At 42.0% G+C, this 26866-nt stretch overlaps 1 protein-coding gene across 2 annotated transcripts in view; it reads right to left on the bottom strand.

Annotated features, from left to right (window-relative positions):
- Positions 1-26866, bottom strand: part of nlgn2b (neuroligin 2b) — a 156195-nt gene that overhangs the window by 34540 nt on the left and 94789 nt on the right. For both annotated transcript variants that reach the window (XM_079508568.1, XM_079508567.1), the window contains exon 3: positions 6308-7269. In XM_079508568.1, coding sequence (XP_079364694.1) covers positions 6308-6824 — 517 coding nt within the window. In that variant the 5' untranslated portion in view covers positions 6825-7269. The remainder of the gene's footprint in view (positions 1-6307; positions 7270-26866) is intronic.

Here is a 26866-nt window from a genome sequence, read left to right as displayed (position 1 = left end):
TTCTGGCAGCAATAAAAATGAGGGATCCGAGGGTGCTTGGCTGAGGAGTGTCTGGAGGAAATAGGAATGCGGTGACACAGTGTTCTTGCCTGGCTGTGCGGTTGCTCACACAGGAGTTTGTACCAGAGGTGGATAGCTATAGCTTGTGTGCATGTATGTGCACGTGAGAGAGATAGAGCGAAACTATAAGTGTGTGTCAAATGTGTCGTTCGATCTAACATTAGACCTGTTTTATTGACATTATTCCACAATATTTGAATTTAATTTGAGCTGCAGGAAGCAGTAGGCTACATAGGGCCCCAGTGGGCAAGGACATTGAAGCCATTTGCATTCACAACAGTGACCCAATCCCCCTCCTCCTCCATCACAGCCCTCTGCATAAATGGGAGAGAGGAGGCGAGGTGGGGATACAGGGATAGGTGAGCAGTAAAGGTTAACAGATGCAGCTACGGGAGCACTGAGTGTACTGTATGGTGCCAAGAGTTAAGTATAGGGGACATGCTTTAAGGAAAGCTAAATGGCAACCACACTATACTGTACATGGCACTGTGATGATGCCTAATATTCACAGATATGTGTGCTATCCAAGGGCCAGGACAACAAACTGTTAAATATAACTATATCATTGTTAATACGTTGCACAAGAGCAAATCTGTTATTTTCAGCAACACCATTGTGTGGTAAAGTACAATTTAGGCTTTAGCGTGGCTAATTTCATGTTTACTTCACCCTCCCTTAGTGCCTCTTGTCTCTCTCTCTCTCTCTCTCTCTCTCTCTCTCTCTCACGCAGAAAATGAATCATTTCCTTAGGGACTGCATGGAGCTTGTGTGAGCAGTGACCTCTTACAATAAGTGACACATTTACAGGAGCCCAAGCTACAAGTTAAACCAGTTGCACTCATTTGCACTCTAGGAATCCCCCAGGAAAGAATTAAGCCTCCTCTCAGCATCACTGTCTGGAGGAATATGCAAGAGAGTTGCCGCAAAGCATAGTTCTAGAGATCATATTATTGTTCAAATAAACACTTGAGCAGAGCTGTTACATCCCTTGTGTCCATCTCCTTAAGAGGAGTCTAGGAGATGATGACTCAACTAACACACTAGAGATGCTATTCTACAATAGGTCCGGTTGTTGTCATCACATGATGGAGTGTTAATCTATTCTACAGGAAACTTCATGCTGGTCATTATGAACAACATTTCTGCAATGTCCTTGGTAGCAGTCATTTTTCATCTCATTCCAGGGGTACTAAGGGCTCCATTTTCATCCATGCTAAACCCCTTGTCCCTCAACTTCGTTGCCTTTTTTCACAATTTTGAAAAACATGTTTGAATAGTTCAACTCGCCGATCTACATCGACACGTTGTGAGCTTGTAGATTGGCTAGTTGAACTATTCAAAAATGTTTTTCAAAATAGTAAAAAAGGCAAAGAAGTTTAGGGATAAGGGGTTTAGCATGGACGATAATAGAGCCCTTCATGTCATAAGTAAACCTCTGTAGTACACATGAAATTGCATAAACCATGCAATTCTGGGATAATTAGCTAACTCATACAGTGCGTGCGTGCGTGCGTGCGTGCGCACATTGAGATGTACTGTACAGTACATTGAGATGTACTGTATCTCAATGTCTGATTTCCTGTACCTGCCATTATTTTCAGAAGATCAAGGATTGCAAGAAAACCAAGAAAGAAATGAAAATAAGGGAAAATAAAATGACAGAATAAATTTGATCTAGCATCATCAAAGCTAATTCATATAATAGTTCCTCATGTAGTCATGCGGTTTGCTTTTCATTTGCTCAGATAATACATTATTCCAATCCAGACCTCCTGTCCTCAACTAAATCTGTAAACCCCATAGCTGCTGATGACTCTTGAACCGTTCCATCATTTTTGTTGAATCGCTTATCAGTCAAAAAGATTCCACATTCCAGCTAAAACGGTATTTAGCTGGAATGTAGGTGTAGCCAAGATGTAGCTAAGCAGAGCGTTTAGTGCATCACTGTTGTAGAACCATTCTTTATGGCAGCTCTGTGTCTTCCTGTGGGGAAGACAGGATAATCCAACTACCAGTGCTGGAAAAAGTATTTTTTTTCAGTAAAGGTAAAAGTCTGGAATTCAAAATGTACTTGAGTAAAAGTACAAAAGTATTGGTATCAAAATGTACTTGAAATACCAAAAGTAAAAGTACTAATTATTAAAAGTTACGTTTTCAAATGCATAATGTTTTGAAAATAGCAGATCTACAAGCTCACAATGCGTCACAATCGTGATTGGCTATTTTGAAATTGCCGAAATGTGTATATGTGTAGGGCTGAAGTGGTTAATGTATGTTTTGTAATAATAATCACAATCTACAAAGTAACTAGTGAACTAAATTTGTCAAATAAGTGTAGTGGAGTAAAAGTACACTAGTTTTGGAAATTGGATAAGTAATTGTAAAGTAGTAGTAGTAGTAAATGTACTTATTACTTTCCACCACTGCCAACTACTATAATACTTCGACAGCAATGATGCACAAACGTGTTGGCTGGGTTGGCAGATCTTAAGGGCACTCATTAATCTTATACTTTTCAGCAATGAATCGTTAGACTTACAATCATGATAGCTTATATGCTTTGCCTGGAGAATTAGCCATTGATGTTATTATGTCTCTTTTCTTGTCCATCTGCTTTTGCTGCTGCTGCCCAATGGGTCGTTGATGCAAGAAGCGTAACCAAAACTGCTCATGTGTAAATTTGCTATAGTACAGTGGTTTTCAACCTTTTTCATATCAAGGCCCATTTATTGGGCATTTGAGCCACGGACCATTTAGCCTCTCAGACCCAAAACTAAAGAATATTTTGTTATCATTGACACACAATTCCATGCCGTTAGGAAATGTTGATCAAAATAACAATTCTTCTACATTCTCTAATTGTGTAGACTTCTTGTAAATTAAGTAATGCAAAGGTTTAACAATAATGTAACTCTCAAGAGTTACATTATTGTACAGTTTTCTCAATAGTTAAAGATCTATAAGGGGCCATTTTGTTACCAACTCTCCATCATTTAGCTGGGGACCACCTGGAACCGCCTCAAGGACCACAGGTGGTCCCTGGACCACTGGTTGAAAACCACTGCTATTGTATCCTAGCCAAGGTTTTCAACAGATTAACTTTTGCATAGGAGGCTACACGGTAAACAAGATTATATCCCTTGGCAACATTGTACCATCAGTAACGTCTGCCAAGCCAACAACAGTTCTGAAGATTTGGGTCCAGTAGCCTGTGTGCCCACATCACAGCATCCATGCAATGTGCAGTTGGACAGACAGGAAGCCTTACTCCTGTGTTTTTAATTCAAATACTATATAATGTTTAGAATTGTAGGTGACCTATTAGCCACCTATCCTATATTAAAATTGGCTAAAGGGAGGACTGTCCTGTGGGCGGAATAATATGGTTATGGAGTCATCAGCCATAACGATCTTAACTTCAAATTCGACACACGCGTTCCACCCCACCACAGGGGGTGCAGTGCCCGGTGTCTAGTCTGTCGGACCCACGGTTGTCCAGAACCGCCCCAAAAAGGCCTCTGCCCGGGCTCTGGACAGGGCCCCTGCTCAGTGTCCAGATATGGAGCTGCCCTGTTCTGACATCTATGGGCATAAAAGGAACACAGACATAATATCTAGGTGGGGCGGGCATACAAGATGCACGCCTATAGCTGCGGATAACGTGGGCATGCCTGACTGACTGGGTGGGGCATGCATTTCCAACTTGCATCGTTCCAAGTAGACCAGTGCGCCACGGGCACCGCTCTAGTCTTCTTATGTAACTATGAATGCACCAAGTCTCTGTACGTACACAGACATCAAATTCGACACACAGGTTCCACACCCCCACAGGGAGTGCAGTTCCCGGTGTCGAGTCGGTCGGACCCACCGTTATCCAGAACCGCGACAAAAGGCCTCTGCCCGGGCTCTGGACAGGGCACCTGCCCTGGCGCCATATATGGAGCTGGCCTGTTCTGACATCACAAATATGTTCTAACATCTGCATAGACTCCATATTTGGGCATGCCTGACAAAGAACTCCATATATGGGCATAAAAAGGACACATACATAATAACTTTGCTACGTAGGTGTGTGAGCGCCCCGAACCTTGAATAAATCAATCAAATATTTATTTCATGAATTGTGTATTCGAAGTAATTCCTTATTTTGGCTATTATTTTGATCATCGCCCCCTTACAAGGAGGTGTAAGTCCAAGGGAAATAGAAAACAATTCTAGCATACCAGTACTTGAACATTCAGTAGGGATTCCAGGGAGAAAGGGTAAAGGGTCAGAACCAATACCTAGGCTTTACTAGTAAACTAATGCTAATGTTAGTAACAGTTCATAACACCATGTTCTAGAGCCCATCACTGCTACAGTACTGCTTTCATTAAGTTTTCATGTTTATTTTATGAGTCAGATTTATGCCAACGGCACAAGTTCAATATGTGACCAACTCTACCTAAATCACATTTGGAGTTATATGCAGTGCAGCAACAATATCCTTAGCTTCCTAATGGTGTAATGATACCTACAATATATTCCAAATATTCAGCAATATCATATTACACATCACCTAACTCTATCATGACCTGAAGAACAAAGGGTCCCCTAGAATGCACTGCACATCCAAATCTGCTCATGTTTATTTAATATACTTTGCTTCATTCTCATGGGAAAATATCAATTGTCGTTAAGCTGTAAGCTTTTGGCCCGGCCAGCAAGTCTTACAGTTGCCTTCCATAGAAAGATTATGGCATATACAAGTATGCATAACTTCTGTTGACCAGCTTTGTGCATTCTCGCCTGTTCTTCATTTAGAACGCTAAACAAGTCAAGTGTCACATTACATTTACAAGCTTAAAATTATATTTCTCATCCAAATTCAGCAATAAAATTGACACAAGCAAAGACTTTCTTGTATTAAAAACAGGCAAAACTCCCAAACAGCACCTAACTCAGAAGCCTTTTTTTCTCTCTTTTGAGTGGTGCAAACCACTCCAACAACCAGCTTTTTCTGTACCCGTGTATGTACCCGTGTACCTGTACGTGGTACCTGTACGTGGCCCCACGCACAGGTGACCATGGTTGCTATGGTTAGTGTGTGACGTCACTGCACCACTCAGTTCACACGGGTGTGATCTTTTTAATAATTGTGGTTCGGTGACATCCAAAGGATTCTGGTACAGTAAGTCTCAAGCTTTAAAGTAGGTATATATTCTTACAGTCACTGAGACAAAAAGTCAAGATTTTATGCTACCTTTATTATTGTCACAACCCTCATATGCAAATTAGTGGGGATTTTGTAACAAATAGCTACTTTGTCTTTCCTTAAGGCTGTGTATGTGACCTACACAAAATGGTGTATCAAAGAGTGTACAGTACTTTTCTCAAGCAGTGAACTCAAGCAGTGCCTGTACTGTAGAGGCCCATGTAATTCTAGAAAATCTGCTGTAATTTGAGAAAATGATACCAGTCCAAGGACAAACTGCAATATAATATCCTTGTGCTGAAACAGAAATTACAGTTGCACCAGGACATAAAGGAGAGGAGTGCAGACTGTACTTCTCTCCTAAACAGAAACAGGAGTGTATATTGTACATTATATACTTTAAGTCTATATTTATTCAAATCTTATACATTATGTGAACCCAGTCAGACCAAGTGCAAATGGCTAGGTCAGAATTTAAGTCTACTTATTTTTATATCTTTCGTATATTCTTAGTCTTACTTACATTTTTAAGTGGTGCAACCACTCCTATAGACAGCTACGTTTGTCCCTGGCTGGGTCTGTCTGTCTGTCTGTCTGTCTGAGCACGAAATTGCGTGCTCAGACAGACAGACATACAATTAACTGTATGATGATTTGGGGTGTTACACAGTACAGTACAGTACAGTACAGTACAGTACAGTACAGTACAGTACAGTACAGTACAGTACAGTACAGTACCCCCCGGGGACCCCCACACGGTCATTTCTCGACCATTTCCCTGGCCGCGTTCCTATGGATCTGGAACTTCCGGGGACTCCTCGGGGACCCCCACACGGAGTTGCACCACTCACTTCACACGGGTGTGATTTTATTTTAAGCTTAGTCATCTCTCTACTCTTACCTGTACCAACCCTGTGTTTCACAGCTTACTGCTGTGCTGCTATATGAAAACTGCATTTCCCCATCCATGTATCTATCTATCAATCTATCCATGCATCCATCCATCGATATTTGCAATTCACTGCAAAACAGTTTGTATCATGCCAAACTCACCGTCTTCAGTGGGCACATAGATATTGAGGTACAGGCAGTCCTCACTCTGGTTTTGAACATAGCTTGCAGCAGCATCCAGATTGTCTGTGAACCACACTGGCAGCATGATCTCAGGCAACACTCCGTGCACGTTCTGGGGACACACAGGGGCAAAATGGGTGGCGTTGCGGATCTCCTGCCAGGAGCCCGGTGCTTCTGGTGGCTGGAAGCGGCGCTCGCCGACAGGAGCCGTGGCATAGGGCACGCCCAGGTACTGTTCTACAGGGCCCAAGATCTCGCTGTTTATCTCCTTCCTGATGCCGCGCAATTTTCCATAACCAGTGGTGACAATTGGGTGTTTCAAGTCAACGCGTTGACACGAGGACAGGGCCAGGTGGAGGATTAACCCCAAAAGCCATACCAAACACTGATCTGAGATCTGTTGAGGACTGCTGCGACGTCTCCCCGCACAGCCCTGCAGGCTGGCGGCTCTCACGGGGAAAAGCAACATGTCCAAGATAAGGGATCTCCTGGTCATAATATCACTAGGGTTGTAGTTGGGTGTCGTAAGGGGCTCCTGGTCATAATATCACTAGGGTTGTAGTTGGGTGTCGTAAGGGGCTCCTGGTCATAATATCACTAGGGTTGTAGTTGGGTGTCGTAAGGGGCTCCTGGTCATAATATCACTAGGGTTGTAGTTGGGTGTCGTAAGGGGCTCCTGGTCATAATATCACTAGGGTTGTAGTTGGGTGTCGTTAAGGGGGCCACTAATGACTAATGACCATCAGCTGAGAACGGGAGAGATACTGTGGTGGGTAAAAGGAGGATCTGTGGGGGGGTAAGAGGGTAACATCAGAGATGCAGACAGCGTTTCCTAGCTTGACATGGTGAGGTCGGAGGTCGCTCGCTTCCCGCTCTCGTCCATCTTCTTCCTGAGAGCTCCTGATTCGTCCAGGGCTGCGGTCAGGAAGCTATAGTCGCACCTAGAAGACACAGACAAGTTGCAGGTTAGAGCTGCATAGTGGGCATAGATTCTTTTTTTTTTTAATCTAGATTAATCTCACTGCAATCCTGGAGTTAATCTAGATTCATCTAGATTAAAATGGCTCATTTGAACTCTGCCGAAGGCATTCAAAATACGTGTGCGCTACCTAAATAATGACCAGAAGTAAGTCCTTGAGAACGGGTTTAGACCAGGAGCCTTATGGATATTAACAATACAACTAGCCTATTAATACCTTATATTTCATATTGTGAGTTTGTAGAACTGTTTACATGTTGCCAAGTCTAGTCATTATAAACATTATCTGTAAAGTTTCTTTAAAATATTGGTGGTCCTTGAACTGAAAATGCCTTTTCCACTGCTCTAAAACAACATTGGACAATGATGTTTGACAGTCAGCACTATAGTTGCTTATTTTAGACTTATTTTCTGACTTTTTCGGATTTTCTGACTTGATCTGGCCTGTTAACATTTTCATAGACTTGGTTGCTTCTTTCTCTCTCACAGTCACGAAATGTGGCAACCCTGCTCAAAGCTTCCTAGCGGTGTTTGTTGTGGTTGTGATGCATGGATGATGGTTTAGCTTAGCACACAACAGCTAACAGGATGCAGCAGACATGGATAACAGTATTTAGCGCAATTCTTTGCGCTAAATGGAACGTATGGATATGGACTTATGGCTCCATCGCTGCCTCTTTCTTTTATAGTAAGTAAGTAGAACTTTTTGTTGGCGTTGATCACACACACACACACACACACACACACACACACACACACACACACACACACACACACACACACACACACACACACACACACACACACACACACACACACACACACACACACACACACACACACACACACACACACACACACACACACACACACACGAACCCAGTTCAATGCTAAAGTCATTTTCAACTAGGAGGACTGCACTAAGTAGAATGCATGCCTCTGCCTTCCAGTCATTTTAACCATGACCTTGACTTTTAACCTGTTCCACCCAGAAGACATCTCTTTAGGAAAACCTATACTGATCATGCCTACCAAGTTTCATGAAATATGATCCATCCATTCTTAATTTTGACCTTCGGCCATGTGTGTGACCTTGACATTTGACCTTTTCCACAAATAAATGAAACATCTAACCTAGTTAGAGAACTAGGTTTCCCAACTTGCCCTACTGATCATTCTCTCCACATTTCATGAAAACAGAAAAACACTAATATAATAGGGAGAAAACATAACCCTGTCCAAGTCCGTTGGCAGAGGTAGAAACGAAGGATTTTCAGCCAAGAGACAGTATATTGCCCAATACAATCTCAGCTTGCATGATTGAAAAGAGTACGAATATGGAAACCAATTCACTGAACAAGGACATCCTGTGTCTTTCATCCTAAACTCTTCAGATTCCGTATTGCTGGCTACCACCACAACCACAATATTAGGTGTGTTACATTACAAGAAAGTCAGTAGTCTTTGTCATAGCAACGGCCAACGGGCCAGTGGGCTGGTGAGAAATTGTTTGTTTTAATGTTGTGTCACTAAAAATATTGAGGCAAATTTATTTGACACAGAATTCTTGGCTATTTTCCAAGCAGGGAAGATTAAATTAATTTATCTTCAGAAAACAGATATTTAGAAATTGTGCTCGGAATTGCTCGCTTTCATTTAAATAACTGATGCATGGTTGTGCAATGAATGACAGAACCATAAGCATTCCTATGCCTGAGCCACTTCTTGGGGCCTCTCATTATTTAGACACATTGACAATGCTTGCCCTTGGAAATCAAATCCCGTGAGCCCCAACCTGAGTAGAAGCTGCAAGCTACATTGATCTGAAAGTGGAATGACTATAAGACAGACGTGATCCATTGAGAATAGTGTGACCTGCAATTAGACTACTGTAAACTAAGCCTGAAACATCAGCAGCTCAGTGGCCTTGTGGTTAGAGTGGGAGAGTGGGAGCCGGGAGGCCGGGTCATACCAAAGAAGATAAAAATGGGACCCAAATGAATGCGTCCCTGCTTGGCACTCAGCATCAACTGTTGGATTGGGGGTAATTCCCTGCATCATACTAGCATCATGTCCAGGGGTGTAATGTACATAAAGATGCCTCACGCTACAGAAACAGGAGATAGGCTCCTGCCCTATGGACCACAAGGTTCAGCATGGCTTACTTAAAGGGCCACTTCACCCTTTTCGCAACCAGATCTTATTTGAATGATGTTTGGGAGAGGGTTTTCATGTGGGTAATATGAGTTTTTAGATATTTTAATAGTTCAAAGTGTCTGTGATGTCACAGACACTGGTCTCACTTCCTTCCTGGACTGCATGTTGTCTAAGTAGGACAGCCCTGCCCCTCTCCACAATATGGTCATTGTTGCGAATGCAGTGAGCACTAACTATAGAAGATGGCCTAAACTGTCTGTGTGTGTGTCACGCTGTAACACCACCGGCCCGCCACCAGAGGGTGCAGCTGTATTACACACAAGCACGCACGCACACACACATACACACACACACTAAAAAAAATAACTTAATTTATTCTAATTGTTGTTATTGCAATTTACGAGCTGCGTTCGCTTCCCGCATTCGCGCGTCTTACTTGTAGTAATCCAGCAATCCAGTTACACCCTAGTCAAACACACAGACTACATTATTTGTCTGGCCATAGAGTGCAAATTTCAAATTGTGCTACTGTTATCTACTACAAATACTACTAACATTGAGTGACTGGAGTTTCTTCCAGCGGTGACATGTCCCTTTAAGCCATGTAGGCTAAGAAGAACGTAAATGACAATATTCCTGGCCCAGCCAAAGTGCATACCAAGTGAATATACACAACACGCACTACGATGCACTGATGTAGGTAATAAGCCCACGCATTGATGTAGGTAATAAACCCACAGGAAATAAACCCACGCATTTGGAACTACAACCTGGTATATTATCAAAGAGAGAGCAGAGAACACAACTCCAAGAAGACAGCTTCATTCTGTCGTTCCTGCAATAGAAACCGTCACTGAAGCGCATGTCATGCTTGCGTCGCATTATAATTTTTTCAGGACATATTCATTTCATTTCAAGAATTTCCCAGGCAATGTGTGAAATCAATCACATACTGTACAATACACTGACTGTACCTGCACTTGCGTGATGGAGCATTTTTCAGACTTTATGAATGATGAAACTATTGGCATAATTGTAGCCTGTGTTTTAGGCATACAAAACGAGTTCTTACAAAGTTCTCTATTTATTTCAGAATTCAATGTTTCTTAAAGGAAACATATCTTTTCTCAGAAAAACATCAAATGGATTCTTGGCAGCATTTATAAACTGTCCTTATTACTCCCTAACATCAAAAAACATTTCCTGATTTGCATTCCTAACAGAGACAAGATGTTGTAGCGAGGATAACTGTAATGTGTTTCTTCATCGAGTTCATAATGTAATGTAGATATTTGCAGCTCAGGGAAAACAACACATGACATGACAGAGAATACAATAGCAATGGAAGCCATTAAACAAACCCCACGCTCACTGACCACGACATACACAGTAAAATCTTCATGCAATGTTAATTTATCCATTTGTAACTCTGAGCGAGTGCAAATGTAGCCAACGGTTACTGTACATTTGTTCAGTACACTGCCTCTCAGAATCACTCTGAATGTAGGAAGTAGGAACATGTATTGTAGTGTAGCTTCTAGCAGTGAAGTTGAGTTGGTCCTATATACCCACTCAGACAGTTTAGTGCAGTTGGTTTATGCCTGCAGAGCTGAATGGACTGGGTCAATATCATCCAGACAGGGAGATGGAGCCATTTAGGTGTGATAAAGGCTTGAAGGATCCCTGGCTATTAAGGTTCTTGCTCTATATAACTAATATTAGAAATCAACTCATTTGCAGGAGTTTGCATGTTCTCCCCGTGTCCTAGGGTAGGTACCTTGACAAAAAAACATGCAGTAATCCTGGTCTCTAAACTGCCTCCCCCTGGCCAGCCGGGACGCCTGGTGGAGGGGAAAGGAACTGGTCGGAATAACGTGTTCCTTCCACGCGCTACGTCCAGCCGGGGAAACTCCCCCGTCAGGTGAAAAGAAGCAACTTGGACTCCTCATGCATAGAAGGAAGCATGAGGTCAGTCCGCTGCCCCCCCAGGTTGGCAGAGGAAGTGTAGCACCCAGGATTACATTAGATAATTGACACTGGGTGAAAAATGGGTTGCAAAATCGTGGGATAAAAAATATTTAAAAAAAAAAGAAATCAACTAATTTACTGCCAAGGACGACTTTGACAACTTTTATTTATTTAATTAATTCATTAATTAATTCATTTATTTATTGATTGATTCAGTGAGATCGCTGTCCAGACCGCCATCTGGCAGTGTCTCCGTTGCTAGGCGATCGCAAAAACATGTGTGTGTGTTACATGTGTTGTTGAAACAATAATATTGTTTTGATGTATGATCTATGGCAAAACTAGTTAGTGCTAGTGGCCAAAATATGGGGCAAAATCTTAACCAAAGAAGTTCAACCAAAGAATTACCAAGTGAACAAACATACAAAATCCACTGCTCTTGGGATATATACATGTATGTAGGGTAGGGCTATGTATCTCTCTAGGCATTCTCTACTAGGCATCTAGTTGAAGCTTCCTCTGTTTAACTGTGTCATAAGCTAGATGTTGATTTACTTGATTTAGTTGCCAGAGTTCAAATACAGCATTAGTCAAAAAATGAAGCCTTGCTTCACCTTTTAAATTGTAAAACCTGCTTGAATAAAACTGGGCAGGTGCTGCACGAATCTTCATTCGATACAGTAGAGTAATGTATCAAAGAGAGGCTAGCTTTTCCCCAGAATGAAGTTGGCATGAGTAGGACATTGACCTCACAAATTGAAGAATTTCATGGTTCAATGGCTCCGTCTGTCTGTCTGTCTGTCTGAAGTCTGAAGCATTTCTGCATGATGGTGACATACACTGACAAGTCCTGGTGATTCATAAGAGAAGCTTCTTCCTAAACAGTTTAATTTGCACATACTCACATATTGAACACCACAAGTGATGTGAATGTTGAATGTGATTCAGCATCATTTTACCTGCTTGTTACAGAATATAACAAATATTTTCTTCATGTTTTCTCCAATATGCAGAATATATGGTTTTGTGAGTCATTATTATATGAAAAATGTCCAAAAACTGATGCATACAGTAACTGAACACAGTTATATTCTCCCCATCCCGAGCCAAGACATAATAAATAAGTTTATACTTTCATTTAGAGCTCTGGCATTTATTAAAAGCATTGAGGAAGACGCCTCGCTCCAATCCTGAATAAGGTCGCATTTCTCTAGATAGCGGTAGTACATTGAAATACAGCTTTCTGTTTCTGGTGTGCTTAGCTGCTTTTCATCCAGCAGATGTTGACTAGCAGAGCAGAGCAGTTTGACAGCTGAAATTGTGCATGTAGTTTTTGCACTGGCAGCAGAGCAGACACAAACAAGAAGAGATCTTTGAGTGTGCTCTTTTCACAAACAGATCCATTCTGCAGTGTTCATGGTTCGCTATGACCATTCCCCCACTTACAGTAAACATTGTCCTTAAAAACTGCCCTGCTGTTCTGAAAGACATTACTGCTGTACATCAAACAGCTCCAGCTGACATTATATAAAACAACCAACCCTAACCCACTCTAGTGTCAAGGTACATGATTAAATCACCTTTCAACTCATGGATGGTTGACACAACAGATGTTTGGACAAACAGTACCACATCAAATGATAAAGAGTGAGAAATGAGTCATGTGTACTTCGCCTCAGGGCACTCTCCCTGCAGCATTTAACACTGTGTGTGTGCGTGCAGCGTGCCTGTGAGTGCATGCATGCGTGCATGCATGCGTGCGTGCATGCGAGCGTGCAAGTGTTGCTTCAGTGTTGGTAATATACGACAGACCCTAGTATTCGTCCAAAACCTATGCAAAACCAGTGGATACTTGAACACCTTGTCCTAAATACTCTCTGATTGGCATATGATGGAATCGAAAATAAGGAGAATGTTAACACAGACAGGCACCGGTGTATAATTCATCATGGTAGCTGAAACCACCAAGAGCTGTTTGCAGCATATCTAGAGCAGTGTTTTTCTAGGTATTACCTGGGTGTAGAAAATGTTATGCTCTTATCAGCTTTTCCCATTGCTTCCATTTACTTGTTTACTTTTTTCAGGTCAGGATGGATGGATAAAAATATAAAAACATACATATTGATGAATACAATACTTTTGTTCGTCAACCAGCTATAATCTTTTACATTAATGATTTGTTGATTGCCCCTAAATGTAATAAACCATGGATTGGTTACATTTATACTGCATCATGGCAATTACTTCAACTTCACCAACTTCAGTAAAATATGTGCAAACATGTTCTATCTTTCTTCACCTGTCAAATTGTGGTCCTTGTATCATGAGTATTTTAACCACATGAACCCTAGTGTATCCACGCACGCACGCACGCACGCACGCACGCACGCACGCACGCACGCACGCACGCACGCACGCACGCACGCACGCACGCACGCACGCACGCACACACACACACACACACACACACACACACACACACACACACACACACACACACACACACACACACACACACACACACACACACACACACACACACACACACACACACACACACACACACACACAAACACACAAACTTGGAATTGCTTGTGGATCTGCTGTAGTATAGAGAGAAAAAAGGAGAGGAACAAGTATAGAGGCCCGCTGTGTGACCCATAAATGTAGTGTTTCTGACCCCTCACTTTTGCCAACTCAATGGAAAATCACCGGAATTGTATCTTACTGTACATCCCTTGCCTGGATCCAGACCATGCATTCCACCCACTCCACTGACTGGACTGCTTCAGTCTATCAGCGTAATGCATCGCCGCTGTTTGATATTTTCATCAATGTTCCACATGCTTTGACATAATTTGTCTTGGACATTTTGTCATTTCTGGCGGCAGACAGTGGACAAAGTGTGTGCTCTCTCTCCATTAATTAACAGCCATGTGGTTGTGGTTGTTGTTGCTTTATATAGTAGTTGTTCTGGCTGTGATGCTGGCGTGAAACAGCAATGACACACAATACAAACAGGATGTACCTTCTCCTAAACGGTACATTGCTGACAGATTGCGAAAACAACAATATTACAAGCACATCGAGTGTCAGAGCAATCACACACTATGTTCTGTCGGACGTTGGTTGGACTTACTATGTACAGTACAGTACAGTTACAGTAGTTATATTATATTATGTAATTAGTTATTCTTGTTGTGGGAGATGAGGGAATAACTGACATGCCTGTTTATAAAGGACCCACTCTGTCTATAACTGTCTAAATATTATAGTTAAATAACACAATCATAACATTGTCTAATAACTTCTGCTTTACTGATTATGGTATAACTTCTGCTTTACTGATTATGGTTTTATTTTTATTTTTTTCAGATTTTATTTGTTTTTTTGTAGATTACCCTCAAAGGTAATGGGGACAGTTGGGAGGAGGCATGGGAGTATCAGGGCGTATCACGTAGCAAAGCAAGGGGCCAAACTGCCAAAGGGCACTTTTTCCTAGTAACTTCAATCGGTACCTCAGAGTTCCTGCAGACGTTCCGGTTAACTGAGTCAGAGTACTTTCCAGTTTGTGAGGCTAAACCATCAGAAATGGACCACATCAACTTTGAGGCGATGATAAACCCAGTTTCATCTTCAGTGAACAGTTTATTTTAATTCAATGGTAATATCACATACCCCAGTAACTTTTCGTTTTTGACAGAAGTGGCAAAATGAGCTCCCGCATTGCCCCTTGATCTCTGTTTAGGGAAAGGAGGCTAAAGCCACCAATGGCATTTTAAAAAGTCCTGCGGCATGCATCGGATGAACCTAATGTTTCTGGACAAGATGTTTCACCTGGGACTCGTTTTTGCCATGGTGACTAAACACCTGCTCTGTGCTGATTTTATGTGTAGCATGGGCCTTTTGATGAATGTAAAGATCTGCTGTCTCACCCATTCAGAAGTACTTTAACTCCTTCTCCTGTACACTCCTTGGTTGTTCCATGATAACGCTGTCCATATCACTTGCTAACACCCAGTTCCAGTTTCATCATTCATCATGACAGCACCAAACCAACCTGGAACGCCACATCTCAACGACTGTGAGTGTGACTGAGTACACGGCACGCCTGTGCCCATTACCTTTACCCTGCAAATCTCACGGTTGCAAGGGCACAGCTGCATTCCCCCCCAGAGGGTTGACGTATAGGCAGATCAGCGCAAAAACACACTTTTGCGGCTCAGCCACTGTCAGCCAATGATTTCCATAGTAGTTCAGTGGTCATAAGTGATTATAGACATTAGACAGACAACTTTATGGCACATATTCCTCCAAAGCTGATTGATTAGCAGTGTTTCTGCCTCATGCCCAGATGTTGTTTATCATACTGTTTGTAGTGGATCCTTATTTACTGTTGATTAATAAGTAAGGGTTTAGCTTTCTGTTGGCCAACATTATGGAACATCTGCCTCCAGAGCTGAGGACTAGGCCTACTCTGGCTCAGAGACAGATTTAACCAATTTGTCCCATTCAGGTTATAACAACGATACGTTCCATGACCCAATTGCAAATTGCCGAAACTACACTGGAAACAAACAGTTGTGTCCATTTAACGGCATAATATGGAATTGTACAATCAACAGCTATTTCTGCCATTATTGATACTATTGACACACACACACACACACACACACACACACACACACACACACACACACACACACACACACACACACACACACACACACACACACACACACACACACACACACACACACACACACACACACACACACACACACACACCAGAAACATCTTCACTGACAAATAATCTAAACTGTAGACGCAGTGCACTGCTGCATTCACAACTTTACTGTAAAAGCATATTGTTAGTATGATGGTGTCACATGACAAAAAACTGAAAAACTACTTGATCTGTGAGTGCACCGTCCTTCGTATAAGCCATCAGTATAAGAATCAATATACAACAATGATTTGATTGGCTGAGCGCCCCATAGCGATGATTTGATTTGCTGAACTCAGTCACACTCACAGTCGTTGAGATGTGGCGTTCCAGGTTGGTTTGGTGCTGTCATGATGAATGATGAAACTGGAACTGGGTGTTAGCAAGTGATATGGACAGCGTTATCATGGAACAACCAAGGAGTGTACAGGAGAAGGAGTTAAAGTACTTCTGAATGGGTGAGACAGCAGATCTTTACATTCATCAAAAGGTTGATTTGCTGAGACAAAACTAGTGGTGGCCAACTCCCTTATCCTGTGCCACTTTGATTTTGCGTGTACATCGTGGTTCGAGGGCTTGATTAAGTCTTTTAAAACAAAGCTACAGTCAGCCCAAAATAGACTGATCAGGGTTATACTAGGGATGGAACCCAGAACCCATATAGGAAGGAACCAGTTCAGAGAGCTGAACTGGCTCCCAGTAGAATCCAAGGTTACAATGGCTAGACTAAACATGGTCCATAAAATTAAATACGGAGAGGTCCCAGCAGTTTTAAGAACATGTTTCAGGCAAGTAAACGAGGTACACAACCATTTCACCAGAGCCAGTATTGCAGATGTGGTGCTCCCTGCTTTTAAAAGTAAAGTGGGCAAAGGCTCATTCATTTATATAGGAGCCACACAGTGGAACAGCCTGGAAACCAGTGTTAAACTGACCTCCAATTTGAGGACATTTAAACAGAAGACTAAACAATGGCTACTGGAAAAGGTTCCCCTATAAAGGGTCATCTTAGAGGGATGGATAGGGTCGTACTTGTTGTGTTGTGTATGTAATGTATATGTACTGTTGTATTTGTGATGTATTTTAAAGTATTGTTCCGTTCAGTGTGAGAGGACCCCAGTGGAAATAAGTCTTTGGACTTTTCTGTGTAATCCTTGAATCACTGATTATAATGTTGTATTATGATTGCTTTTCTAAATAAATCAAATCAAATCAAAAAAAGCAATGTATGTATTGAGGATAAAAAGTGAGGACCCCAGTCACCCCACATGTGATTAGCCTTGAGGACTTGAGGATAAAAGGACTTGATGACAAGAGCGCCCCTCACTTCACAGTTCACACGGGTGTGATTTTTATTTGAGAAACAATCTTGCTTTTCCTTTGTTGCCAAGAAATATCAGGTTGCATTACTCCTTTTGCATGTCTATGGTGATCTGCAGTATACAGCACATATACTGCCAAATGCTTGCACTGGCTGCGTGGCTGGATACTGTGTACCACAGTGCTCTGAGGTTTATCACAATGTTGCAAAGCTCTCACTCACCATTGCACCCCAGGGTTTCCCCCAGGAAAGAACTGAGTCTAGGTGGTAAGCACGCGTGCACACGAATGCTAGGGCAGCATGATATGGAGAAAATGGCATACTTATTCATATTCAATACAGTAGCTGTATGATAAACAGTATGAATATGGGTTCACGCGTATTACTTCATATTAAAGCTCTATAATACTGTAAGTGGGAACCCATACTAGTCAACCTATAGTCAACTAAACAATATCACTTAAAGCAGCAAGCCGCAATATGTTTACTAAAGAGCTGGAGAGACGGGGAGACCCCTGTTAACACACCTTAGAAGCCCGGAACTATTTCATCCATTTCATCCAGGGTGCCCATCATTTGTAGCGCACGGACCACTTTTACCGGCGCACCGGAAGCTGGTGTGCATGTCTGTGTAGCAGCTAACAATAGCCACACCACGATCCAGTCGATCGACAACGGGAGGTAATAATAAATCTATCACGACTAGCGACTGGACCGCTGAGCGCTGTCTAACACAGGATATTTTTTCAGAATTAGACGGGATGATTTAGATCGGGAGTTATGATCGTTTTAAGATTTTAGTTTTCGTCAGCTAAACAGGCAGGGGAGATTTTCGATGACGCTCCAAGGCTCTAGAGCGATGCGAACGGTTTTGTTTTCATTAATCTCCGTCTTGTTTATTAATCTCCGTGTTGGGCACTTGACCGTGACCTTGAACTTGGACGGAGAACTCCGACTTGGACACTTAAGGTGTTAATAAGCAAACATCAATGATTATCACTAGAATATAGAGCTTTTTTTTTACAAAAAACCTTTCGTTTTAACCATAACATATGTAACTCTCAGCACCTTTAAGTTTAGCAGCACTGAAAATGATACATTCTTCAAAAAACTACATACAGTACATTTATTTTTAAGCCCTGATACCGGATATCAAACACTTTACTTTTCTACAGTTTGAATAACATCCTAAGCTTTGCAATGGTCACAGAACATCACTGATCATTCAATTAAAGAATGTCATACTGTTGTTTCGAGTCTGACATACTGTAAGGTACAGATGAAAAGGGGTTTTATACGGAAGGCTTGCATTCAAGTCTTTTCAGGCGTCGCATCGAATCGTCTGTAATTAATTTTCATAGAGGAGGATGAGCAAGTCTGGCAAAACCGTCATCTCACACACACGCCCCGCTAGTTGAACAGCCTTTAACTTTGTTCTACAGTTGGGTGCCACCGATATTGTCCCTTATCATTTGACCCATTTAGGCCTGACCTCAAAATTTTAAAAAATCCTTCTAAATCCTCCAGTTTTCTGAAATAAATATTTTCACGATTTTTCAAAAATAGCAGACCTTCCCCAGAACACCTGGGCTTAAAGAATGGAATGACGAAATTATCAAAATAACATCATATGAATATATGTTGGGCAGGGTAGATGGAGAAAGTAAAATGAAAGAGACATGGGATGAGTTCTGGATGTATATGAACCTTAAATGATTTCCTTGTTATTTTTCTTCTTTTTATTTTTTATTTTAACTGTTATGTTTCTTGGACTGGCTATCTGTAAGGTATGTTGTAATGTTTGTAATGCTGCTTTGTACTGATCCTAGATTTTGTACGATTTTGAAAAACAAATAAAAATTTGAATTATAAAAAAAAAAAAATAGCAGACCTACAAGCTCGTAGCGCGCCACTCGGTGGCGCGCTATGAGCTTGTAGATCTGCTATTTTTCAATAGCTAAATTATAACAATGTTTAAAACTCTCTACAATGTTTGTAGAGACGTCTTAAAGATGCCATTTCCCTCCACAACTTCCTCAGGCCTTGATGGCTGCTGCAATGCATGCCTTTTACACAGCCTTGGGAGCCCACCCAGCCTGGCGGAGATATGCACTACACATTTTCTTGTTGGACTAGTGCATTCAGTGTCATTGGCACATTATGTACTATAAGTCAATCCTTGGTCTACTACCTTCAACCTTTGGGTGTACAACTCACAGAAAACACTCGCATGACTGAAGTAAAACATGTTTATATGCCATCATCTCAGAATTTCCTTTACATATGAATTTAAGTTCATGTTTTACTTCAGTCATGAAGTAAAACATGAACTTAAATTCATATGTAAAGGAAATTCTGAGATGATGGCATGATGATGGATGATTGATGATGGTCATGGAAGGGGAACGTTCTGAAAGCTTCATGGGCAAATATAATCAACTTCAAAATTTCAAAAAATAGGTCATAATGATCTCTCAGTCATGCGATTGTGGTCCCTGCAGAGTTGCAGGCAACTGTTTTTTTTGTTTTTATTTTTTTTTCTGGGTTAGAAACGCAGCAGTCCTTTACTTTACTGTCCCAAAGGTTCAGACTCAATTTGGCAGCACAGAACCACACATGAAAAATGTAATGAAGGGTTTGATGGCAGATTCAATTGCCTGAAGAAGGTCAGTAGACTAGCTTGCTAAATAAATACATTGATTGTGCGCAGATCTGAGTGTGCGGAGCTTCCCTTTATTTTTCTCATGGCAGATTCAATTAAAATGTCTATGCTTCTTTAGGTAGATTCTGTTTCCTTGTCTGACCTTTATGCACATATGATTATGTGAATTGCTAATTTACCGTATGTTGTTTGCAACACTGTAATTGCTGCCATCTTGGCCAGTGCTGCCTCGATAAAATAATTCAGGAATAAAGTTGAGAAATAATCTGAAGAACAAACCCCTCTTTCAAAGTGTTAAAATATCTGTCGCAAGACGCAAGAGCCTTGCATTGGAAACAGGTGTATGCCTTCCTTTGGTGCTGCAAAACTCTTTTTCTACTAGGGATCAGATTTTCATCTTGTGAGATTTATTGATGACTCTTGTTTCACTGTGGATGTAATGAACATTTGAAGCGTGGATAGGATGCAGAAATTGCAGTGTTAGGACTTTTTTTTATCCCCATAATTTGCATGATCGGATATGGCTATTTTGGAGCCTGCTGACGCACTCTCTCCAGTAGTGGAAATCACCAGGGGAAGAATGTCCTCAAAGAGCTGTGTTGTTTAATGTTTATATGACAAAGAGAGGCTCTTTTAGAAGCCTAGCCATTGTCAAGCTGAGAACTCTAGGAGGGCCTCTGCTAGTGCTGTAATCCCTGGGCACACTGGGCAGAGCAAATTGGCCTCAACTGGTGGGCAAGAGGAGAAGCAAGTCCTGGAAGGGAGCTCAGATTGATCTGGGCAGCTTTCCTGTAGACTCAGATGGAGAGCCTCATTCTACTTTCAGCACACTGGCTTAGCCTAAATGGCTAAGCAAGGTAGCTAGAGATTGATGATTATGGGGCAACACAGTTTATAAGATCCTGAAATTAAAAATGGACCTGAGATGCAGCCTACAGGCAGCCTACTGATCATTTCCTACAACCTGCTTCTCCACTGTCTAATAGACATAGTCTAATAGACATAGCTATAGACAGTGTCTATAGCTATGTCAGAAGAGTCACATCTTAATCAAGGTGACAACAAACTAAAGGCAAGGAATGCAACAAGTCAAGGATGGTTGTTGAAATATTAAATTAACCATGAACCTTATATCTCAATGCTGCATTCATTAAAGCATAGGCTATTAGTCCGGATACCCCCACCCCCTTATCTCTCTTCTTAGCTGCTGGTTAAACACAGCTCATGAAATGTAGACGACCTAGTCATACTGACGGCCTCGTCCTGATTCCTCTGGCCAATGGGACAGCAAGCAACTGCATGCACACAGCATGATTCTAAACTACGTCCGACGGTCCGTCTATAGACAAAGACCTGCCCATGGTAACGCCGCGCCTGCCTCGCCTGCCTCTGGTCTTCATCGGGTCTCAGAGACATGCCATGAACACCACAGTCACAACACGGGACTACACTACACAACGCTCTGACACTACGCATGTGGACATTGACGACAGCAAGCAACAACCCATCGTTTAACCACGGCCGCGAGGTTGTGACAGAGAAACATACGTTAAAAGGGGGGGGGGGGGGCAAAACTGCAAATGCACAACGGACGCTTGTTTATCATCCTATCCTTGTTCATATATAATGCCATTTAGGTCGACATGCTATAACTTCATGTTGTGATAATAATATAGCATCAGCTGTCTACTAATAACTTCATGTAGTGATAATAATATAGAATATAGCAGCAGCAGTCTACTATACTATGCTATAACTTCATGTTGTGATAATAATATAGCATCAGCTGTCTACTATACTATGCTATAACTTCATGTAGTGATAATAATATAGAATATAGCAGCAGCAGTCTACTATATACTATGCCAGTCAACTGTCTTCCTTCCGTGTGCATTGTGTGCATCGCGACGACGGACCACCACCGCCGCAATATATAAAAGCCGCTGGTAATAATATGACTAAGTCATCATTTCTTGTTTATTTATTTTTTCTTGTTGTCAGCATAGGTTACAAATATTTCACCAATTTACAAATATGCTCAATCTTGCCAAAACAAATATGGCTCACATCCTACAAGTCCCAGATAGTTACGGACGGTACTCTATTGTGTACAAAACCTGTCAAGTAAAACAAGTCCCAGAGTTGTATTGTTGCTTTGGTCCGCATGATTCATCATTGAACCTGGCCAAAGTGGCCATGATTCATCATTGAACCTGGCCAAAGTGGCCATGATTCATCATTGAACCTGGCCAAAGTGGCCATGATTCATCATTGAACATGGCCAAAGTGGCCATTGTAATTTTTCCTGAAACTTTAAGAAACAATTTTTGTATCAGTCCCTGTGCATTAGCAGTGCATACTGCATGAAAGCATGCATACAGTAGGGTTTTTTTTTTTTTTACATTAAGAAGGAAAGGATTAAGATTGTGAAAACAATATATACAATATACCAACCCTATCTTTTAATTTACCATTATTACACACCTACAGTATACATTGCTATACCTTTCAAGCCGGGAACGGCTCTGTCGTTTTGGTTTTTGCTATGCAGTATATAGCAACATTATTATGTTTTTAATCTATGCATATTCTCTCTGGATTTAACGGACTGTCCCATGAATAAAACAACAACAACCACCACCACCATCATTGTCATCATGTAATACAACTATATGGAGGCAGCAGCAATTCTGTTTTCACGCCTCATTTCAAGTGACACTTTAGACTAGAGGACGTTATTCTTCTTTCAATTGATTGATTGATGTATGTACCCAGTGTTTGGATAATTAATGGGAGATGTACTATTTATTAGAGCCAATACATTGTGGGCATGTTTGTTTGACCTGAGGGACAGTGGTGTATGCGAGCGAGAGAGAGGGAGTGAGGGAGAGAGAAGAAAATCTCACCAGTCAGTTAAAAGGATTCACCTCAACAAGGCATAAGAGAGAGTGAAATATCCAAGTTGGGGCACCCGCTGGCCAAGTGGTCCAGGCGCATGCCACACATAGAGCGTCGCAGTCCCGCCCCCTTTCATGACGACGCCAGGCCCAGGAAATAATTCCCAATGCATTTTCCCCATAGACATTTCAAAAAGTATTTATTTAAAGACCTTAAGTGTCGTACGAAGCCAACTCGAGTTGTGACAAATCATGACGACAAACACAATATTTTGGACCAAACAAATAATTACAAAGAAGAAAAACAACAAAAAAAGTGTTGTAACCTGCCGTTTTTTTCTTCTTTCTAATTATTTGTTCGGCCCAAAACATTGTGTTTATTGTCATGATTTTTCACGACAAAAGTTGGCTTTGTCCACGGCGTAAACGTCTTTAAATAAATACTTTTTGAAAAGTCTATGAGGAAAATGAACGGGGAATTCTTTTCCGGGTCTCTCGAGGAGGCGGGACTGCGACGCTCTATAGGCTTTGGCCTGACAGCGCGTCGCGTGTTCGAGTCCCGTTCATGACGACCTTGGCTGCATGTCTCTCCCCTCTCTCTCTCCCTCTTTCCTGTCCATCTTCACTTGATACTATCAATAAAGGCAGAAACGAATAATCAAATAAAAGAAATGGGACTACAGGTTATTAATGAGTCAGAGGGAGCGATCATAAAACAGCAAGCAGTTGGAAATATTAGACAAAAGTGGCCCATAGTGATCATTTCTTTTTGAGGGGCGCTAGCCCCTCCTGACCTATGTCCAGCTTTGAGGGTTTGTGTAAACACAAACATTGTTTTGTTACCGTTTCCTATGACTATTTTTGAGTGTATGTGCACATTAGGCCAGTGTTTGTGTAAACACAAACATTGATGACAAAAGTGAGGACGCAAATTGTGATTGGCCAGAATGAGTGGTGTACGATGATAAGAGGGCCCCTCACTTCATATGGGTGTGATTTTTTTTAAATGTTTATCCCACGATTTTTGTAACCCATATTTTTTCACCCAATGTCAATTGTCTAGTGTAATCCTGGGCGCTACACTCCCTCTACTAACCTGGGGAGAGCAACAGACTGACCTCATGTTTCCTTCAATGTAGGAGTTGTCCAAGCCTTGAAGCCTCTTCTTTTCACCTGACAGGGGACGGGGACGCGCATGGAAGGAACACGTTATTCCAACCAGTTCCTTTCTCCATCCAATAGGGGCCCCATCTGATCAGGGGGACCAGTATAGAGACCAGGATTACGGCATGTTTTTTTGTGAGGGTAGCTACCCTAGGGACATTGGGAGAACATGCAAAGTCCACACAGAAAGGCCCTTTTGCCAACGCCACCTAGGTAAGGGTATGGGCACTGATGATGCGGAGGAGAGAACACACCCCCAGCATGCACAGCATCCCCTGCGGGAATCGAACCCAGGACCGCCTTGGTGTTGAAGCGACGGCGCTATACCGGCTGCACCACCGTGCCCGCCGTGAGTGATCGTTCTTACTATTTAACCTGCTGAACAGTCCAAGGCAGTCCAAGGCTGGTTATTGCATTACTACTATTATTACTATTAGTAACGCATTTTTCCATCATTGCATTAAAAGGAAACCGATTCAAAAGAAGAAAGAAAAATAAATGTGTCCATGATTTAAAACTTACTGGTAAAACCGGGACGATATTCGTTAGAGGACAGAGAGCAATTTTGTAGAGATGTGAGGACAGACGAGGACATGAGAAAAGTGTGAGGTCAACAGGGAGCTGCAAGGAGATACTGTAAGTGGTAGGGAGCAGTGAAGGAGCTATTTCAGTTAGAGAGAGAGAGAGAGAGAGAGAGAGAGAGAGAGAGAGAGAGAGAGAGAGAGAGAGAGAGAGAGAGAGAACCAGGTGGGGCCGGAAAGACATATTACTCAAAGCCCTGAAGTTTCTGCACAAAATATGACCACTACAGATGTCTTGGCAGGCAGTCTGCCTTCGCACAAATGGCGTTTAGCCCCACTAGTGGTGGATCTAAGGATGGCAATATTGGTTGGTTGGATTAAGGTTGCGAAGGTGTCAAGGGTCTGAAATTCAATAATTCATTGCATGAAAATAAATGTAACCCCAACTCCCCAAGAGGGTACGGGTCTACAGTATTTGGGTCCAGTTTCACTCTCTCAGAGTATTTCACTGTACAATAGTATGTCATTCCCTTGGTTCCCTCGGTTCTTGTGAAGTGTAATACACTTTCAACTTGGTGCTCGCTACAAGCATCCCCACAAGAGAGCAGCTCAGTAACTTTGCAATGTCTGAGAGAAACCTGTCTGCAGCACCTGCTTTCTTATGTATGCACACGGATGCACAGCAATCCAGGCTGTCAAGTGCACTAAACATGCACAGTCGACACTAGAGAGTATAATAATGCACAACGCTTGTTAGATCAGAACTTTGCAGTGTGTGAGGGAATAGGGAATCAACGTTGCAGTGTGTGAGGGAATAGGGCATCAACTTTGCAGTGTGTGAGGGAATAGGGCATCAACTTTGCAGTGTGTGAGGGAATAAGGGCATCAACGTTGCAGTGTGTGAGGGAATAGGGCATCAACTTTGCAGTGTGTGAGGGAATAGGGCATCAACTTTGCAGTGTGTGAGGGAATAGGGCATCAACAGCCGCACTAGTAGCAGTGTACTGTACGTAGGGACTGTACTGCGGAAGCCGTGTCAGACTTAAGATGGAGTGACAAGTTGGATATCAGAAGCGGGAACACACAGTTGAGTGATACAGTGATATCAAGAATGATATCTAGATGTAATGAGGCATAAAGACTAATGTAGTGCATATGCAGGGTGTTGAGCTAGAATGGATGGAGGGTGACAGACATTAGGTAAGATTGAGCAGTGTGGTGGTGTGGTCCTGGCTATAGAGGGGAGACACCGTGAGATTGAGCAGTGTGGTGTGGTCCTGGCTATAGAGGGGAGACACCGTGAGATTGAGCAGTGTGGTGGTGTGGTCCTGGCTATAGAGGGGAGACACCGTGAGAAATAAGATTGAGCAGTGTGGTGTGGTCCTGGCTATAGAGGGGAGACACCGTGAGAAATAAGACATGCCATCAGAGATGAAGAGAAGAGAACAAGGAGTGATTATCCCAGAAGAGTTATGAGTAGACCAGAGGCTGCAGAAGCCTAATGATAATCTTTTGTCTCAAGGGCAAAGGATGGTGTTGATTTAAAACAAACAATCAATTTGCCACTTTAGAAGCATTTCTACAGCCATTACAGTCATCTTTTCAATGGCTTATCCATATCCAAACTGAGTACCAATAATATAATGCCTTTAATAATTATGCGAATGTGTTTTGTTATATTCAGTGTATCAGTGATGAAGCAGACATATAACGCATCTTGTTATACATGATTAGTCTTCTGCATTAGAAAAGATGCTTGCTTTGTTACAGTATGCATCATCATTTGAACGTCCAGATGTACACCTTCAGGGAGGCTTGTTTGCTTTAAATAGAGGACAAGTTTGCATTATGTGAGGTCTGAGGTGAGCCAACTCACATAATGAATAATGAATACAATAGTCTTCTATACCTCACGATGATCGCGGGAACTGTTTAACGACAAAAGTGCAGATCTCCACCAGACTGGGTGGCCTACCCAGGGCTGAGACAGTGTGGGGTGCACTTGAGAGAGAGATGGTAGACAGTAGAGGTGTGTAAAATAATTTATTCTGAGACGCATTGCGATGTGGCCGTGCACGATTCTGTGGTGATGCAGTGACGTGACGATAATAGCCTATTAACGTTTATTGTTCACTGTAGTTAT

The sequence above is a fragment of the Electrona antarctica genome (assembly GCF_951216825.1).
Source record: "Electrona antarctica genome assembly, chromosome: 8".
Taxonomy (NCBI): Eukaryota; Metazoa; Chordata; class Actinopteri; order Myctophiformes; family Myctophidae; genus Electrona; species Electrona antarctica.
This window is presented reverse-complemented; position numbering and strand designations above follow the sequence as displayed.